This window comes from Jaculus jaculus, chromosome 8, assembly GCF_020740685.1.
Source record: "Jaculus jaculus isolate mJacJac1 chromosome 8, mJacJac1.mat.Y.cur, whole genome shotgun sequence".
Classification (NCBI taxonomy): domain Eukaryota; kingdom Metazoa; phylum Chordata; class Mammalia; order Rodentia; family Dipodidae; genus Jaculus; species Jaculus jaculus.
In genome coordinates, this window is record NC_059109.1 from 82,918,538 (window position 1) to 82,938,702 (window position 20,165).

At 51.3% G+C, this 20,165-nt stretch overlaps 1 protein-coding gene across 1 annotated transcript; it reads right to left on the minus strand.

The window, feature by feature from the left end:
- Positions 1-84: 84 nt before the first annotated feature.
- Positions 85-19,604, minus strand: Adam33 (ADAM metallopeptidase domain 33). The gene is given in 23 exon segments (XM_045156570.1): positions 85-386; positions 658-720; positions 722-735; positions 904-995; positions 2,370-2,517; positions 2,592-2,700; positions 2,768-2,845; positions 2,935-3,133; positions 3,218-3,326; positions 3,479-3,674; positions 3,864-3,953; positions 4,067-4,244; positions 4,640-4,782; positions 4,859-4,943; positions 5,029-5,195; positions 5,280-5,351; positions 5,437-5,502; positions 5,723-5,909; positions 6,018-6,094; positions 6,279-6,357; positions 9,602-9,678; positions 17,453-17,526; positions 19,493-19,604. Coding segments are annotated over 22 exon segments (2,391 nt in total). The 5' UTR covers positions 19,593-19,604; the 3' UTR covers positions 85-386; positions 658-669.
- Positions 19,605-20,165: the final 561 nt, after the last annotated feature.

Consider the following 20,165-nt stretch of genomic DNA (forward strand, 5'->3'; position numbering starts at 1 on the left):
TAATTAGAGTAAAAGGACTCGTGTTTGCCACTGGCCAGCTATCATGGGAAATTGGGACTACTTGGCAAATGGTATCCAAGGAAATTGACATGGGTTGTGAATTTATTGTTATTCAATAAGTTCCGGCATTATGGAAAGACACAAACATATCCACCTATGTTTCTGACATTGTGTGATCAGGATAGGTGATATCAACATCAAGAACTTCTGATGAGGCTGTGGGGTCTGCAAGCATGTTGGGAGGAACTCAACTGGGAGAAGAAACCTCCAACCTGCCAAAGGTTCAGGAGCTCAGCTGAGTTCCCAGAGTAGCTGTTGGTGGTCCTCTGTCTTGTCACCTCACCCCAGGAGGCCCACTCCCAGAGATCTCATCTTCTGGGCTTGACCTGCTGAGAATGAAGTGGCAGAAAGAAGAGTCCTCCCTGAGGGCTGCAAGTCATATGTCACAGACTCCTGTCCTCTTTCATGCTACTCGTGACCCAGAAACCACATTTGGCCCTCTCCTGCTCCAAAGGCTTCCATCATTATGATTTCTATGACAACAGTTTTCCAAAAGGTTGTGCCTCATGTCTTTGTGAACACAAGCCCAGAAACCTGATTAGGAGGCAACAAGCTGATAAAGAAGTGGGAGGCTGCACTGTGACAGGAAGGCCTCACCTCAGACAGGGATCAGACAGGTCTACCGGGGTCAAGCTTCTGAGGGTGGTTGGTGGGCTCCTGTGGAGTTTTCAGGGTCTAGGAGCAATGCAAGAGATGACTGCTGTGAATACTGTTGCCAGGAATCCCTAGGGCTAGGGCAGGGCCTGCTGTGTTAAGTGAAGGAGAGGGGCCTTCTGGAAGGAGGCTGAAGGTGAGAGCCTATCCCTTTACTCCCCTCTCCATGTCCTCAGATGTGTCACTCACCCAGGGACTGTGGCTCTCCAGTGACAGTGGGGCTCAACTCCATGACATGAACATTGCCCAAGGAGTGGTCCCTGCATGGTCCATGGATGGGCCTAAGCAGTGATAAGACGTCGGGAGGTTGGCAAAGTGAATGTAAGCAGGGCAAAGGGGATTGCTTCCCCATAGCATGGCATCTGGCCCCAGTTCTGAAACAACTGTTTCACATTTCTGATCCAAGTCCCTTCCAGGCTTAGCTTGAGACCCATGGTCTCCAGGGCCACAGGCATCGCCTCTCTTTTTCTTTTCTTTCTTTCTCTCTCCCTTTCTGTCCAATCCTAATGTTTCTCCCAGATTCTGGTCCCACTGCAGCCCCCTGGAGCCCTTCAGATATAGGTGTCACTAGAGCTGGAGTGCAAAGATGTGCCCCTCACAGCAGTAGCTGTGTCTGCCTGTATTCTTCGTGATTAAGTGCTCTGCTGCCCTTGACTTTGAGCCACCTTTGGCTGCTTATGCCTATTTCCCAGGGCCTTGCCACTTCCGGTGATGTCTCCTCTGAACATTCTCCACTTCCCTTGGGACACTTGATGATGAGACACAGCTGTGCCATGAACCCTCCTATACTGACTGCCATGCCAAGCTCTGCCCACCTTGTTTCTCTGCCTGCAGACCCCAAACATGACTCAGCTGCACCAATGCCTTTTCAGTTGGCTCCTGGGGCCTATTGGTCCCCTGCCCCTACCTGGGATGGCATCTGCTCCCTTTTCCAGCCCAATCCTGCCCTTTCCCTCAGCTGGCTGGGAACACTTCCAAGACCAGGCTGTCAGACATGGTCATAGTGTCTTGCCCAGGGTCCAGTAAAGAGGCAGCCTTAGGTGAACCATGCTTAGTATAATGTGACCCTTCTTCTGGTCACAGAACTGGGTTTACGTCACTGTGGCCTGCAAAGGACAGGGGTGCTGAGTGGGTCCTGACAGGAGAACAGTCAGCACCACAGCTGACCCTGGGAATGCAGTGCAAAGCTGGGCTGGGCCTGGCACTGGGGAATTTGTGGGGGTAACAGAGTGCTTAGGGCAGAGGAAGTGGCAGGGGGCTGAGAACTCCTGAGATGGAGGCTGGCCAGGTCTCCAGGGGTATAGCGGAGCACAGACTGAATTTGAACTGGTGAAAAATGAAAACAAAAACCCAGGGAAGTAAGGTGTAGGGCAGCCACCTGGCAGGAGGAGCAGAGTCGTTGTGAGGGGAGAGGGAGAGAAGGGGCAAGCCTTGAGCACAAGTGAGAGCAGCCAGCCATATTGCAGACTTGCCTGGGAGGCCCCTCACGGCTTCCTCCCACTGCCTGCAGACTTTCACTACTTCCTGAGGAACCCCACTCTGCTTCCAAAACCCCAGCTCCTCCCACTTCCTGAAGCCCTGGCAGAGAAGCAGAAAACACACATGTAGGCTCAGGAAGAGAGGCTTGAGCCCTCAGAGTGTGACATTCAGCTTACCCACTGTGCATGGAGTCACTCCTGCAGCCCCAGGGGAATCTCTGGTGACAGAGGGTTGGAAGGCGGTAGTAGCACCAGGCCAGGCCAGCCCCCGGGAGCAGAGGCAAGAAGAAGCTGAGGAGCATGGCCAACAGGAAGGCATCTTGGTCTGTGGAGGACAGGAGTCCTAAGTCCCGGCAGCACACTCCCCCAAGCAGTGCCCATCTGCTGCTTATTGCGCACTTTCAGGCATCACCGGGCCACTGTCCATGCTGCCACCAAAGCCTGGCTTGTCACAGTAGGGTGGAGCCCAGCCGGCAGCACAGTGGCAGTTATAGTTGCTATTGCAAACCTGCGGAGAAGAAAAGGTCACTTGGGATCGGGGCCACAAGGTCACCCTGACCCCGCAGGCTACTCACCCCATGGCTGTGGCAGGCAGTCAGGCAGCGCTCTAGCTCCTGGAAGGTAGCATTCTGGCAGCGCCTATCCTGGCATACCTACGAGCAGTGTACCCACTGGGCAGTAAGGGGGACGCTTTGACCTACAGGACTCAAAGGCCAGGAGGAGCTGGCAAGGCAGGGCTCACCATTCTAGGTCCACATTGGGTACCTGGCTTTACCAGGTCCAAGTCTAGTAGGTCCAGCGGAGCATTAGGGCGCACCAAAGCTCCCCGGCAAGCCACGTCGCAGCCCTCTAGGACAACTGTGGAATCCACAGGCACCGTGTGCAGCACAAGTGGATTGGGCTCTCCACCTTGGCACTGCAATTTCCCACACTGAACATCCCTGGGGGGAGTGGGAAATGGAAGGTGGTCAACAATGTTACCCTGCCCCACTCTGTAGCTGTGGTCTCTCAGCTCCAGTCCTCACCTCTGTGCACAAGGCAAGAAGCGGCCCTTGCTGTCCTGGCCACAGTTTCCCCGTGCGTCCCCCACAGAGTTCAACACCTGGAAACAGGCCTCAGGGGCAGGCTCAGATTCTGGGAAAGAATGGGGTGGGGGCTGGACAGCCTAAACTGGGACACACTCCTTGGACCACAGTTCACTGGTGGTGGCGCTTGGCCAAAGTAGAACACTGGGTCAATCCCAGGAGGAGTCAGGGTTCAAGGCAAGGTTGCATGCATGGTCTCACCAGGTCCCCAGAGCTGCTGACACTGCTGTTCCAGCGTGGGACATGCACCATCTTGGCAGTACCCGCGGCCCTTGGCACAGGGTGAGCCATCCAGTAGGTAAATGTCTGGGGGACAATGAGGAGAGGTGCCAGTGCAGAACTCCGGGAGGTCACACTCACTTGCAGCCCGTCGACACGGCGTGCCTGCAGGCTTTAACTGCACAGGTCGCCCAATAGGGGAGGCAGAGAGACAAGGGGGGGCAGAGAGGTCTAAGTGAAGTGTTGGTTTTAGAGATTAGGGGCGGAGGGGAAGGCACTGAGCAGAGCTCACGCGCGGTTGGGAGACTAGGGGGTGCCAACCCAGCCCAGCCATCGGGCTAGTTGCCAGGCGCCCCGCAGCCCTCACCCGGCAGCGCGCACAGCAGTCCCCGTGGGCACACTGGGCCCCCGCGCGCAGCGAGCAGTTGTGCTCCAAGCAGCAGGGCTCCGGGCACTTCTGGAGTCCAGAGGGGGAGAAGAGGACCGGTGAAGGCGCCGCGCGCCAGACCTCTGCGCGGGTGAAAAGCGGCGGGGGCGTTTGGGTCCCCAGGGCCGGACAATGGACCTGACCTGGCGAGAACCGCAGTCGCACTCTTCGCCGGCCTCCAGAAAGCCATTTCCGCAGTGGGCGGGGGGCGCGAGGAGCCCGGGGTCCCCGGCGGCGGCGAGACAGGCGCCGCCCCCCTTGCGGAAGAAAGCGCGCAGCTGGCGGCGGCTGCAGGAGCTGAACACGCGTGGGAACGGGTGCCTAGGGCGGGCGTGGGGGTGCGGGAGCGTCGGAAGAGCGGGGACCACCTCCGAACCCCGCCTGCAGCCTGGCATACAGCCGCCAAGATGAGATGCCTGACGGACGGGAGGGAGGTTCGAATCCCCCGGAGGGAAGTGACTTGTCAGGACACACCGTGCACCTGGGACAGGTCTCGAGCGGGGAGCAAGCACGCAACGTGCGGGGCAGCTCCGCGGAGTTACTCTACAGACTCAGTAATCCGAAAATCATCCCGATACCCCGGAGAATCCACGTGCCCTGCGTCTCTTTCCCTAAGCACTCACAAGTCAGGGTATCATCACCCCCACTTCTCAGAAGGAACTGAGAGGTCACCGAAGAAACGCGGCAGGACTGCTGCTCCGGCCCTGCACACGTACCCGCTGGCCGCTGCCATGACGCAGCCGCCCTCTTCTGCCAAGGCTTCCGCGCAACAGCCTTCCAGGTCGTGGCCCAGGCCTAGGCTATGGCCTATTTCGTGGGCCATCGTGGCTGCCGCACCAATGGGGAGCTCCGAGTGGTCCTGGGGGGAGCGGTGTCACTGCGGGCCTTGGGGCGCACCCCCGCGCTTCCCCTCCCGGGCGCCCTGCGGAGCTCACCACGCTCACACCTCCCGAGCTCTCCTCACAGCACATGCCTTCAACAGGCGCCAGGCCCACCGTGGTGCCCCGAAACGCGCGGCCCCTGAGGGAGAAGCGCGGCTAGGCGGGGCGGGGCAGGGAGCAAGGGCCACGCGCCGCCCGCCCCGCCGCGACAAAGAGGCACGCACGTGAGCAGTTGCGCAGAGTCGTGTGGCCTTCGTGCCAGCAGCTCCCTGCGCCACTGCAGGAAGGCCCAGAGGGTGGCGTTGGCGTCTTCTGTGACAAGGCTGTGGTCTCGCTCTGTCCACACTTCCAGGCCCGTCAGCACCACTTGAATGTCCAGAGTCCTGAGAATCTGAGAAACAGGCGGGCTGACGCGAGCGCCAGGCCCCTATGGTAGAGGCGCCAGTGCTTCTCAATGGCCCACCCTACCACCAACCTGGTCCACACAATTTACAATCTCCAGGAGACGCTGTTTGGTGTGGTTCAAGTTCTGATGCTGCTTCACGAACTGGGAAGGCAGAAATGCTGGAGTATTAAGAGGCTGAGCAGGTTCCATCCCATCCCTTAGCTAGCTCCCTTGGGTCTCTCCTTACTAGGGTGTTGTCAGCCACTAAATACAGCTCCAGGTATCTAGGACTACTTCGGGCCTGTCGCCTCACCTGTGAGGGGCAAATGGTGACACCTGAGCGGTTGAGTTCTGACTACTAGCCCTGGTTCCCACAAAGAATAGTTAATATTTTTGCTCAAATTTGCTTCTTTACACTCTGAGTTCAAATATCAGGACAGCTGGCTCTGGTCTGTGGCCTGCATTCATTTCTCTTCTGTTGTGGAGGGCTGTGGATAGTGCCTTCCCACTCCCACCCTTGTCTGTGCCCCTACCCTGCTCTGTGGGCCATGAGCACTGGCCATGACCCTTTTGTCCCCAGCATCCTTGTTGCCACAGGCCCCTTTCCAGGTGAGCAGTTGGGCCATCCGGAAGATCTTGGGAGTTGAGAAGCCCTCAGCGTCCCTAGGTGGCCAGGGATGAAGGTAATAGCTGGTATTTCTGCTGAAGGTAATCAGGCCACTAGAGTGCAGAGGGATGCAGATGGAGTGTCAAGGGGCTCTTACACCTGCCCCAGGCCCAGATCCCCTCCCTTCAAAAAACAAAAAATAAAAGAAAAAAAATACTCACCTCATCCCAGAGCAGGTGTTGAGGACTACCCAGGAGTCTTGGAAGCCCCTTGCCTTCCCATGGTAGTGGCAATGATCCTGGAGAGGAAGGAACTCAGCCCCAAATCTTAGGGCCAAAGTGGAAGGGACAAGCGGAAGGAGGGAGGAGGGGAGCTGGCTCTGACTTTCTCAGGAAGAGGAGGTGAGAAAAGAGATAGGAATTTTGGGGATGCATCCATAGTACCCTTTCACTCTGTCCTCACAGCCTGTGGAAATATCTCACCGTGTGGTTGGGGACTAGCACCACTGGCTTCCCATCTGGGCCGTAGTGGGTTTCTGTGTATCCTGCGGCCAGCAGCCTGCTGGGAAGGGTATTTTAGGAATCACTGGATTTAGTAATCTGGGTTGCCTTTCCACCTTCCTCCCTGCTGGCTGGTTGAGCAGTTTTTTTTTTTTTTTTTTTTTTTTTTTTTTTTTTTTGTGGGGTCTCACTCTGGTCCAGGCTGACCTGGAATTAACTCTGTCATCGCAGGGTGGCCTTGAACTCACGGCGATCCTCCTACCTCTGCCTCCCGAGTGCTGGGATTAAAGGCGTGCGCCACCACGCCCGGCTAGGTTGAGCAGTTTTAAGTGAGGTCCCCTGCATGTGTTTTGGGAAGGGACAAGAGAGGCTTGTGTAGCTTAGATCAGAAAAACCCAGGATTAAGGGAAGAAAGACAAAGGTCCAGAACGAGCCTGTAGGATGACTTAAACGTAGGAGATGGAAAGATGAGACAGGTCAGGGAGGAGCAGGAAGAAGGAGAGCTTTGTGGTCCTGTGTGAGGGCTGCAGCAGACAACTCGGGTCCATGGGTCAGAGGAGGAGTCAAGAGCTACTAGTGCAGAGGTACCACTTGGAGTCAAGGAAGTGTAGTGGACTCGTGGAGTATCCCTGCCTCTGCCTGCTTTGTTGAGCATCTGGTCAACTCTCTAGCTGCCTCCCACCTCAGTTTTTCAACTCCTAGGGCTGCTACTTCCCTCATGTCTCTATATGTCCCTCAGTGGTACTTACCCCTCACTTCCAGAGAAAACTAAATTCTACATACCTATACCTGTTTCTGTTCTGCCTACCTGAGCAGGGATTCTGTGGTGGTTTAGAGGTGGAATGTCCTGTAAAGACTTGTGTTTGAATGCTTGATTTGAGAAGTTTGTGGAACCTTTAGGAGGTGGAGCCTTGCTGAAGACAGTGTGTCACTGGGGGGTGGACCTTGTATAGTTCAGCCCACAGGATGTTGTCCTCCTTCCTGCTGATATGAAGATGTGACACCAGCTGTCTGCTCCTGCCCTGTTTTCCCCACCATGATGAAACTTCTCTGGATACTGTAAGCCAAAACAAACCCTTGTCTTCTCTGAGCTGCTTCTGGTCAGGTATTTTATCCCAGCAATGAGAAGGTAACTGATACAGACCCCTGTTCATAAGTCAAACCCTACTCTAATCACAATTCCATCCTTAGGATCCTTCTCCCAGGACAGATCAACTGTAAGTCATTTGTACCTCCCCCAACCACTGCAAACTGGAGATCAAACCCAAGACTTCACACATGCTAGGCAAGTGCTTTACCACTGAGATATATCTTCAGTATCTCTCTATATATGTGTGTCTCACTGTAGCCCAGGCTGTCCTAGGACTCATTTTGCAACCCCAGACTGGCCTCAAACTCATGACAATCCTCCTACTTTATCACAAATACTGCCATTATGCACAGTTTTCTTTTTTTACTTTATATTTTGAGACAGGGCAGTGTTACCCTGCCTCAGGTTCCCAGTGTTGATCTTGAACTCACCTTGTGATCCTCATGCCTCAGACTCCTGAGTAATTGAACTTATAAGCTTATATCACCATTCTCATCCCCAATTATTCTTCTCCTCTTCCTCTTTCTCCTTTTTTACTTTTTTTTTTTTCTAGTCCAGGATGACCTGGAATACACTCTGTAGTCTCAGGGTGGCCTTGAACTCAAGGCAATCCTCCTACCGCTGCCTCCCAAGTGCTGGGATTAAAGGTGTAAGCCACTATGCTCAGCTTCTTCTTTTTAACTTTTATTGTTTTTTGGGAGCAAGGTCTCACTTTAATCCAGGCTGACCTGAAATTCACTCTGTTGCCCAGGCTGGTCTCAGACTCATGTTGATTCTCCTAACTCAGTATCCTGAGTGCTGGGATTAAAAGCATGCACCACCATGCTATCCTTCAATTATTCTTTTGTAATATATATAGTTTTTATAATTAAAGATATTTATTTATTAATTTATTTATTTGCAAGGAAAGAGAGAGAGAGAGAGCACATGCACAACAAGGCCTCTAGCCAGTGCAAACAAACTCCAGATGCATTTGCCACTTTGTGCATCTGACTTTATGTGGATACTGGGGAATTGAACCCAGGTTGTTAAGCTTTGCAGGCAAGTGCCTTAACCACTGAGCAATCTCTGCAGCCACTCAATTATTCTTTTTTTTTAAATATTTAACTCAATTAATGTATTTATTTGAGGGAGAGAAAGTCAAGAGAATAAGCATGCCAGACCCTCTAGCCACTGTAAACAAACTCCAGACTCATATGCCACCTGTGCATCTGGCTTTACATGGGTTCTGGGGACTTGAACCCAGGTCATTAGGCTTTGCAGGCAAGTGCCTTAACCATTAAGTAATCTCTCCAGACCCTCAATTATTCTTCAAGGACAATCCTAACTCCAACTTTATCTTGTCTTATTCACCTCCAAACTACCTTCCAAAGACCTGGGGTGTGGGCCTCACCTCCTGGTCATTCCTCCTCCTGCACCCACTTTGCTCCCCTGCTGGATGCATGCATATACACAAATATACTGAGTTAGTTTGGTAGGCAGGGAAGTGGAACCTGTGGAACTGTGGTTTAACATGGTGAACTAGAGTTTGTTCCCAGTCAGTCTGATTCCATGGGGGAGAGTGAGATGTATGGAGTACTTAGCACAGTGCCTGCGTGACATACGCACTGAACACATGATACCTATGGGTAGCACAGTCTCCATGGTCCCAAGACTTGGTCTCAGACACTCACTGCACTCAGCCCAGAGCACCATCCTGAGTCATGTTCTGCCTTCTCATGCACAACCTCAAAATGTTTGGCTTTGTATGTCCAGGACAAGTAGCAATAAAATACCTTCTGGGTCTGGCCCTACAAGGACTCCCCAAGTTCACTTCCCTTGCTTGATTCCATGCAGATGGAGATACTCCAAGAAGGCCAGACAAATTGCCACCTTTGGATATGCCTTTATCTTTGGAGCCCCTGAGCTTTGTCCCTACCTGGAGTGCCATCCCATTTAGGATTCCCCTTTGACAACACATCCTGGGACTGCCACTATCTCCAGCAGGAGCTGCCAAGCTCCTGGGATACAATATGTACCCACAGCCAGCCTCACTCAACCTGGGCAACATCAAGAGGGTCAGCATAGGCTGTGACTCTCCCTGTCATGCTTCTGAGTCCTGCTCCCCTGTCAGCATCCCATACAAGTCTTTGTCAGTCCCTGCCACAAGCACTGATCACCTCAAGAGAGAGTATGTCTGTTATGAGCTACAGCCACACTCCAACCTGATACTCACTGGTTCTTCTCCAGCTCAAGCAGGAGATCCTGGCCTTCTGCTGCCATGGCCACCAGCCCCACATCTAGCCTTGATACCTGAACAAGAAGGAATACAGGTTGTAGTAGGGCTCCAGGACACCTGTCTGTCAGAAAGCAGGTAGGATGTTGTGATGGTTTTTTATAGTCAACTTGACAGGGCCTAGAATAACCTGTAAGGAATTATCATAGTAGGTTAATTAAGGTGGGACGACCCACCTTAACTGTGGGGGACACCATTCCATGGGTTGGGGTCCTGGACTTTATGAAAAGAAAACAGAGCGCTGGCTGAGCAGCAGCATTTCACCACTCTGCTGTTTCCTCACTGTTGGACTAAAAGTGACTAGTGTTAGGTTTTGAGGTCCAGGTAGAGGCACCAAGACAAACTCTTTCTTGAGTTTAAGACTTTACTGTAGGATAGGATACCTCCAATTGAGATGGGTCAGAGAGATCCCTGAGGTCCCCAAAACAATACAGGCTATTGCCAAGGCTTTTGGTTGCATACCAGAAGTAGATGGTAAGACCCTACAGCTGAAAACACCACATGCTGTGGGTGCAGGACACTGATAAATCAAGATGGAACTGAGTTACAAACTTCCTTCCTGTTAACTTGCCATCATAGTGCTGGAAAGTGCTATATAGCCTGCTGAGAGAGAAAAGACATCAACAGTCTTAACCAGCAGTGCACCCCACAAGCTTTATGGCTGGTAAACCTGGTCAAATGTACCAACTGATGCAATAGTGGCATGTCTATTATAGGGGTAACCAACTGCTCTGTGATTGGACTTGAGGCCTACTCCATGGGAGGGGATCCATGCTTGGTACTTATTGTAGTTACCTTCACTGCTAGCACAAAGCACCTGACCAAATGCAGCTGATGGGAAGAAAGTTGTTTATTTTGGCTTACAGACTTCAGGGGAAACTCCATGATGGCAGGGGAAAATGTGGCATGAGCAGAGGCTGAACATCATCTCCTGGTCAACATCAGATGGATAGCAGCAGCAGGAGAGTGTGCCAAACACTTGCAAAGGAAAGCTGGCTATAACACCTATAAGCCCATCCCCAACAACATACCTCCTCCAGGAGCCTCCAATTTCCAAATTGCTACCAGCTGGGAATCAAGAATTCAGAACACACAAGTTTATGGGGGATGCCTAATTCAAACCACAGCACTGAGATCCTAGTTAAAAGCCTGTGGCTAGGAGGTCATAACCTCTAGAGGACAACTATTACTGTTTGGCTTAATGAGTATCTTATGCCCATCAAACTGCTCTCTAAACATTTATGTTTATGTCCATATACTGGTGTCACTCTCTCTTTTGGTTAGAGAAGCTTCTCTTTTCAGATGGTGGCCACTATTGTGGAGGCTCAAAACTCATCATTGGGCTAAGCAGAAGTGACAGTTGAGTGTTCAGCACTAAATAAAATATCTTTATTACACCCTTCAAGGCGTAAGGACCATTGCAGAAGAGGTGCTGGAAAAAATGTAAAACCCAAAGGATAAGGAAGAATGCTTTGGAACACTGTCTTCCTGACACAAAGTACTGGTTGCACTCATGACCTCATGTGGCTGTCATTACCTGCACAAGATCTGCACAATGTTAGCTCCATCAACGTGTTGTCATGGATGACAGAGGAAAGCAAAAAAGGCATCAAAATAGGCGAGGAACTAGCTGGAAAGAAGGGTTCAGTGGAAAGGGGATGAGGGAAAGGAAAAAAGAAAGTAATGAGAGGGATTGTGATCAAAATGCATTATGAGCCGGGCATGGTGGCACATGCCTTTAATCCCAGCACTCAGGAGACAGAGGTAGGAGGATCACCACGAGTTTGAGGCCACCCTGAAACCACAAAGTGAATTCTTGAATTCTAGGCCAGCCTGAGATAGAGTGAGGCCCTACCTTGAAAAGAAAAACAGCATGTATATATGTATGAAAATTGTAAATAAAAAGTTTTTAGAAGATTTTATTATAGTGGATGAGGGGGAGGGGAAGGAGAAGGAATGGGAGGGAGTGGGAGAGAGAAGGGGTGGTGAGAGAGAGAGAGAGAGAGAGAGAGAGAGAAAGAGAGGGTGGGGGAGAATATGAATCAGGGAAGTAGCAAGAAAACCCAAGAGAGAAGCAAGAGAGGGTCAGAGAGAGGTTTTTTTTTTGTTGTTGTTGTTATTTTTATTTATTTGAGAGTGACAGACAGAGAGAGAAAGAGGCAGGGGGAGAGAGAGAGACAGACAGAGAGAATGGGTGCGCCAGGGCCTCCAGCCACTGCAAACGAACTCCAGACGCATGCACCCCCTTGTGCATCTGGCTAACATGGGTCCTGGGGAATTGAGCTTCAAACAGCGGTCCTTGGGCTTCAAAGGCAAGCACTTAACCACTAAACCATCTTAGAGAGAGGGTTTTAAGGGGTATGGTAAGAGAAAAAGAGAAACTGTTCTGGAGGGAGGGGTCTTGAGTGATGTGCTGAGGTAGAGATTGCAGGAGGTGGTATGTCCCTCTTCTCAGCACAGAGATATCTTCAATTACCATAACAGGAGGTGGCTACAGAATACCAGACCTAGTCTGGCCATGGTTAGGTGGGAGTAGGGAGGGAGCTATGGGATTTTTAAAGCAGCTCCTGCCACATGCCTTCCCTGCAACCTGGAACTTTCATGCTAAAATAAAACTTTTCTCCATTAAACTGATTTCTGTTGAATGTTTTGTCTTAGCAACAAGAGTATACAGAATACTGGTAGTGAGAGGTGGGGCCATTGTTACAATAAATATGACCATGTGGGTCTTGGTCTTTTGGAATAGGTTTGTGGGAGGAATACTGAAGGATTGGAGCTTTGGACTAAAGAAGTCTTTCAATGTTTAGGCTGGGCATGGTGGCGCATGCCGTTAATCCCAGCACTTGGGAGGCAGAGGTAGGAGGATTACCATGAGTTCAAGGCCACCCTAAGACTACACAGTGAATTCCAGGTCAGCCTGGGGTAGAGTGAGACCCTACCTTAAAAAAAAAAAAGAAGTCTTCCAATGTTCTATGCAGAGCATAAGGGGCCAGTGTAGTAGGAGTTCGAAAGACCCAAAGGCTAAGAGAAATGTGAACATCAGAAATGGAGGCTTGGCTCATGAGGTTTCAGAGGGGAGTATGGACTCTACTGGGAACTGGGCTAGATGCAATTTATGTGCTGTTCTGGTGAAGAAACTGGCTACATTTGCCCATGTCCTGAAAATTTGAGCGAAGCTGAATTAAAAAGTAATGGAGTGCTAGAAAGATGGCTTATTGGTTAAGGCAGTGCCTGCAAAGCCTAAGAATCTCCAAGTCCCATGTATAGCCAGACACAAAAAGTGATGCAAGCATGTAATGTTTCATATGCACACAAGGAAGCACATGTATTTGGAGTTTGTTCACAGTGGCTGAAAGGTCCTGGTGTGCCCATTCTCTCTCTTTCTCTCTCTCTGCCTCTTTCTTCCTCTCTCTCTCTCTCTCTCTCTCTCTCAAAAAAATTTTTTTTTAAGTAACGGAAGGGCTGGAGAGATGGCTTAGTGGTTAAGGCACTTGCCTGTGAAGCCTAAGGACCCAGGTTTGAATCCTCAGTGTTCTGCAAGCCAGATGCAGAAGATAGCACATGTGTCTGGAGTTTGTTTGCAGTGGTTAGAGGCCCTGGTGGGTCTACATTCTTCTCCCTCTGCCTCTTTCTCTCAAATAACTAACTAAATAAATATTTTTAAAAAGCAAAAACAAAAAAAGTAATAAAGTAATGGAAAAAGTATGTTTGGTGGAGAAAAATTTCAAGGCAGACAAGTATTGAGTCTATGGAATGGTTTCTCTTTGGTGCCCTGATTCAATTATTCAATGAAAAAGGAAAAAACAGAGCAGAAAGATATGAAAAACATAGTTTGACACAGAAAGAAATGTAAACAAATTTAAAGTCCCAAACCCAGAGACTGCAGCCCGTTCAACTGTTAAGTGCTAGAGTTTGCCACCATTTAAAGGAAATCTATTGCTGTGTACTAAAACAATAGGAAAGATGCCTTGATGGCAGGACCCAAACCACTGAAGGATCAAGTTAGGAGGAATGCAAATTCTTTTGAAAAGAAAGGCATAAAGGAAGAATGCTGAAGGAACTTCCTGATTCTAGAGGTCAGCATACAGAGGCATGGTGCCAGGTTTCATCCAAATTTTGGAGAAATTAATGATACAAGATTCAGGTCATAGAATTTTTTACCATGGATCCAGAGAGCCACTGAAGCTGTGCAGTGTGAGTCAGGACCAGAGTCTGTAAGGAGAGCCTGTGAGGTCACTGTATGAAGCTTAAAAGTGAACCCTAAGTTGCAAAGGAGATGACAGATGCCAGGACCATGAGGACATCTGTCAGAAAAAAAAAAAAAAAAGAGATGTGGTCTCTTGGTGGGTCTAACCCAGGAAGGAGGCCACAAGCAGCACATCTGGAGGGGTGGAGCTACCCAAGCCTTTTGGAGTCCAGAGGATCTCATCACCAGTCCCAGGTACCAGACATGGAGCTACAGGATTTGATGTTTGCCCTGCTGTGTTTTTGTTTTGCTTTGATCTAAGCTTTCCTTGCTGTGCTCCCATCCTTCCCTTATCAAACAGGAATGTTTACTTTGTGCCATTTTTTGAAAGTATGTAACCTGTGTTTTGACTTCACAGGGCTCACAGTTAAGAGACTGCCTTGAGTCTCAGAGGAGGACTTTTGAAGTTGGACTGAATGTATTTTGCATTGAGATAACCATGGGCCTATGGAGACAAGGGGTAGAAGGCTATGACTTAAACATGGTATGTTTTGGTGTCATTGTCAACTTGATCTAGACTCACCTGTGAGGGATCATGTAGATTAGGTTCACCTCTGCAAGCCTGTGAGGGGTTATCTTGATTAAGATAATCAAGGTGAGAAGACCCACCTTAATTGTGGGCCACACCATCTCATGGGCTGGGATCCTGGACTGTATAAAAGGAGATGCTGGCTGAGCAGCAACATTCATCGCTCTCTGCTTCCTCACTGTTGAACTGAATGTGACCAGCTCTTGTGGCCATGCCTTCCCTGCCATGGACTATAACTTCCTCTCTTAAATTGATTTTTTTGTTGGATGTTTAGTCCCAGAAACAAGACAACACCTAATACAGATGTGGAGCTGCTGCTGAGAAAGTTCATGGGGATAGCAGGCTGCTGCCATGGGTCATGGATGGTTGTGGAAGTGGTAGCACACAATGATATTCCCAAACTGAAGACATCTGTTGTGGCCAACAGCCTCTTGGAAGGTGCAGAAACACAGCCTGCCACAGCACTTGGGAGGCAGAGGTAGGAGGATCACCATGAGTTCGAGGTCACCCTGAGACTACATAGTTAATTCTAGGTCAGGCTGACCCAGAGTGAGACCCTACTTCAGAAATAAAAAAAGAAAGAAAGACAGCCTCATGGGCTCCTGGGGACTTTGCCATGAGTGCTGATCCCTAAGGGAAGCTATAGGTACATGCCTGTAATTCTACCACTTAGGAGGTACAGACAAGAGGATCCAGATGTTAAGAATAGCCTTGGCTACATAGCAAGTTTGAGGATGGCCTAGGTTGCATTAGATCCTGTCTCAAACAAAGAAACAAGAAGCCATACTTTCCTATGGTTATAGGTGCTTTCCCTCAGCTTGTTCTTTTCTGCGTGTGCCCAGAAAGGGCATGAAAAACAGAAGAAGACAATGGGTACCTGAGGAGTCATTTAGTAGCCATGGCTTAGGACTCCTGATATACTGAGACTTCCTTGCACATGCATCACTGAACTACACCTCCAGCCCCTTGTTTCTGTATCTTGCTGCCTCATTCCCCACAAAACTCAGACTCTCTTCTTCCACTTCAAATACAACAAATTATCTTCAAATTTCCTGTGGCCTCCAGCAGGCTAGCTCCATACCTGAGCTCACAAAGTAAACATGAATCCCATTTCAGGCCCAGAGAGTATTGGCTTTCTCAGCTAGATGTCAGGAGGGCTGGCCTTGGCTCTCTAACTACCTCTCCACCCCAGACTTCTTTGCCTTTTCCCCTCATGGAAATATTCCCTATCTCCACCTTATCCACTCAGCCTGGCTAGAGGCCCAGAGTTGGAGCTAGTCCAGGAGGTTTTGAAGCCAGGGAAATGCCATATCTTTTGAATGTTTTCCCCATCTTTGCTGTCTCTCTTTTCATACCAAAATGCACTGGGAGAGGACTCTAGCCAAGGGGTTCAGAGTCTTTCAGGGAGGCCCTTTCCCTGCAGATGGTAAGTGGGCAGCTCCACTTCCCTGGCTATGAGCCCCACAAGGCCCCAATCATGAGCTCATGTGGCTGGAATTTCACTTGCTTTATTGGGGAAAGCTTAGTACTAAGACAGAGGCTATGGCCAAGGTGGAAGGTCCTTGTCCCTTGGCAGCCCTTGCTGCCTTCACTTATTGCTCCTGAAGTCCCAGCCTCATGTTCTGTGGGCCATCCTTGTCCTGCCCCTGAGTGTCTTGACTTTGAGGAAGATGCCCTGCCAAAGTTCCTTCTGTCCTGTCCTCTTAGGCTTCCTGACAGACAAGAGGCCTCAGTGAGCACAGAGGGTTTGGGGGGTTCCTGGAATTCTCCTCTGGGTCACAGCCCAAGGTAGGCCAGCAGGGATGCCAAAGTCAGAGGGGACATCAGCCTATGCCCAGCCCACCCTCCACAGGCCAACACTGAGCTTGATGAGTTGAGGGGAGGCCCTAGAAGTCTGGAGAACCTCAGTGAAAGCCCTAGTTTGGAAACTCTGGGCCCCCAGACTTTGAGGCCATATTCTCCTGGTTTGGGGCAGTGGGGCTGGCTGTCTTCTTTTGTTCAGGAATTCAGAACAGAGTGTTCTCTAGGCTTGAGCTTCAGTAGTATGGGGAAATGGGTTATAGAGGAGTGGCAAATAGTCTGAAATCTTTCAGACCTTAGGGAGTTTCAGGACCAAAGAGCTGTGTGACCATGCACAATATTCTTCTTTTTTTAAATTTTTATTAGCATTTTCCATGATTCATGCACAATATTCTAACCTCTGTGGAATTCAGTTTGCCACTCTGTATAATGGGCATACCAAGGCACTGGCCTCTTGGTTTGCAGCACAGATGTGATGGCACACATAGGTGGGGTATGGTTAGTCTGAGCGAGAATGGTGGACAGGAGTTGGGAAGAGGTAGGATAGTGTCCTGGAGAAGTAAAATGGGGTGGACTACATCTGGGGATACCCATAAAGTGACCATGACCTCCTTGCCACAGGTGAATTGCCAGTGAGTCTAAAGTTTCAGGATCCTTAACAGCAGGGCTCTGGGAAGGAAAGCAGTGTGTCCACAGGTTACGTGTTCCCTGTAAACATGGCCAAAGGGAGATATTCTTTTTCTGTTTGTCTTTCAAGGTAAGGCCGTGCTCCAGCCCAGACTGACCTGGAATTAGTCTCAGGGTGGCCTCAAACTCACAACTATCCTCCTATCTCAGCCTCCTGAGTGCAGGGACTAAAGGCGTGTGCCACCACACCCTGTAGGAAGATATTCTTAAAGAAGCTCCTGAAAAGTTTTATGCCCCAAACTCTGAACCCATCTCCGCTTGGTTGGGGTGGGGATAACTTGCACATTCCAGGGGTAGAGGGGGGAGGGGGAAGGGAGGGTAAGGCACGGATGTAAGGGATTGGGAGGAAGGCGGGCCCAAATGACTTCCATGTGTGCAGACTTTCCCCATTTAGATGTCTTCACGCCCTGCCTCCCCTCAGGGGTGTCTTAAGGGTGTAGCAATTTGGTTCTGGGAACCCCAGAAAAACTGCCTTGGTGCATTTAAGGGGAGGGCAGAGGGATTGAGAGCAGGGTAATATGACACTGACCTCCAGAGTGACCTTGAGCCAGGGTCGGCCATCCAGGACCCAGTGGGGGGTAACTGTCTCTCCAGGGACATTTCCTGGTGAGAAAAGAGCACCAGTGAGGGGATTTGAGGACCAGGTAGGAGCAGAACTCCAGCAGAAAAGGAGACAGGCCCTGAGGGTCAAGCTTCCTCTTCAGCACTTCTTGGCTTGGGCTGGAAGACAGAGGAGAGCAGAAGAGCCACCAGGGAGATGGCAGAAGAAAGACCAGGGCATCTTGGAAAGAGGAAGATGCATGAATGGGGATCTAGGGGCTGGCTTGGGGGTCAGAGATGACACGAAAGTGGCCTAGGTCCCAGGGCAGGGAGGATGGGAAGAAGGCAGCCTTGGTTATTTTTAGACTGGGCAGCAGATGCCTTTAGGGTGAGAGATCTGTAACTAGAGGCTGCCTGAGACTCCTTCACCATCTGAGGAAAACAGCAGCCAGATGTCTTGCCCAGAGCTTCCTTTGGGGATCAGTGCTCATGGCAAAGTTCCCAGGAACCCTGCCTCAGAAGAGCCCTCCTTTTGTCATTGGATGAGGGGGATTCAGAGGGAACCAGAGGACAAAGGCTTAGTGCTGAAGGGGGCTCCAAGAGGAAGACCAGAGCCAAGCATTACTCAGAGCTGGAATGCTCCTTTGGAGTGCTCCTATCTCCCCTCCCCTAACTGGTTCCAGCAACTCTCACAGGACCCACCCTGCAAGAACCAGGTCCCAGGCACCCAGAGCCAGCAGCCATCTATCCCACCCATTTGGCACTAAGTCCTGTGATAGACCAGAGCCACTCCCCCTCAAAACCTCTAGCAACCACCAGCCCGGTTCCCAGACCAACTCAGGCTGATGGTATAGAAGCTCTAAGGATGGCTCAGCTTCTATTGGGTCATCCCAACGTCTCCTCTTTTGGTTCCTCTTCAAAGCTCAGGCATCACAAATCTGGAATAGCAGCAGTTCCAAGAACCACTTCTGCAAGTAATACCTGCTCCTTAATGAGCCACCTGCTATCAGGCAGATGGGGGAGGAGTTTGGTTTTGGACTAGAAACTGAAGAGAAAGATCCTGTAGAGTAGGGGAAGGTCTCAGTTCTTAGAGGGCTTAGCTGGGCATGCAGGACCAAGTCTTCCCAGCACACCAACGGTGCAAGGTGTGAATTCAACTGTGGGTGTTCTCTGCACAGCCCTATTCACACGTGCTGGCCAGGGGCACCTTCTGAAAGGAGTCAGGTATGGAATTTGGAGCCTGGGTGTATGGGAGTGGAAAGTGAAGGAGCCAGTCTGGGTGAAGAGCATCACCCACTATCCCCTGGTTCAAGGCTAAGGTTTGTCCAGAGATTGTACCTTCTTTACCTTTCCGGCCAGAACAGAATGGGAGTCTCCATGTGGCGTCGGCCCGACCTAGCCCTTCAGCCTCCTCCCTCGTGGCCCTTTCTGCTTCCTTTCCAGCCAAGCACTTGCTGTATGGGATCTGGAGAATCTTCCTAGTACTTACTTGGAGAGGCTGTTAAGAGCCCCACCTTACTCAAAGTTAGGAAAGGATACACTGGGAAGAGAATGCGGCAGTTTTCCCCAGGCGCTGCTAGACAGACACTGTTTTAGTTTGTCCAACCAAACAAGGCAACTGTATAAACAACACACACACTGTCCAGGTCTCTGCACCGAGAGCAGGAGCGGCTGACACAACTAGGCCTCAGGGCAGAGCAAGACTCCCTGGATGCAGGGAGCGTGGTGGCTTCCTGGAGATTGGGAGCTCCCAAGGGCTGAAGATGCAGAAGCCATTTACCCCGAGGGAGGTGGAGCTGGAGGCTGGGGAGCTTGCTGAGGGTGGGATGCTCTTGCCCCTGCTTTGTTTGCTATGTGTCGGCAAGTCGACCCAAGGAGCTCCTTGGCAGGTCCTCCCAAGCTCTCCCCACACCCGTCTTGGCCCGGTAGCTGCACGGTTTCGAATCCTCTGTCAGTTCCAAAGGCCTGAAGCGGAGCCCACCACCACCTCCGCCCTGCCCTAGGGGCACTCCCCTGCCCACGCTCTCACCTGCATGGCCCCGAGCGCCCCACACCCGCCACGAGGGAAGCAGCAGCAGCAGTAGCAGCGGCAGCGGCAACCCCCGAGTTCTCCGGGACCCCCGGCCCATGGCTAGGAGAATCTGGGCCTCTAAGCTCTGGCTGCCAAGCGCCGGCCCCGCCCCGGGCTGAATGGAGGCCGACCCACGCTGGGCGCAGGCTCCCGCCCGCCGCAGCCCTCCTCGTGCTCGCCCGGGGACCGACCCCGCGCGCACCGGGCCTCCCGGCCGGCCACAGCGGCCGTCGAGGGCTGACCTCGAATCCAGCCCCAGACCCTCCTGGTGCGGGTGGGAAGGCGCGGGAACTGCGGGGCGGTTCTTTGACGACCGCTCGGTGGCGTACTGCTCCTGCCTGGGCCGGGGTCGGGCCGAGGGTCTATCCACTCAGCCCGGGCGCGCCACGTCCCCGCCCGCAGGCGTGCGCGGGAGGAGCTGGTCCGGAGGAGGCATCCTTTCGCCCCTGGTCATGGCCACAGGCGGAATTGCGAGAATCCCGGCGAGAGGAATCCATTCCGGTGGATGCAACTTTGGTTTCCTTTTGTAATTCAGTTTGGGTACGAGGTATAATTTTGGATGGCGAGGGATGTAATTGTTAAACCTGTTTGGTTCTGAGAACTTGGAATGCACCGCGACGGAGGAAACTAC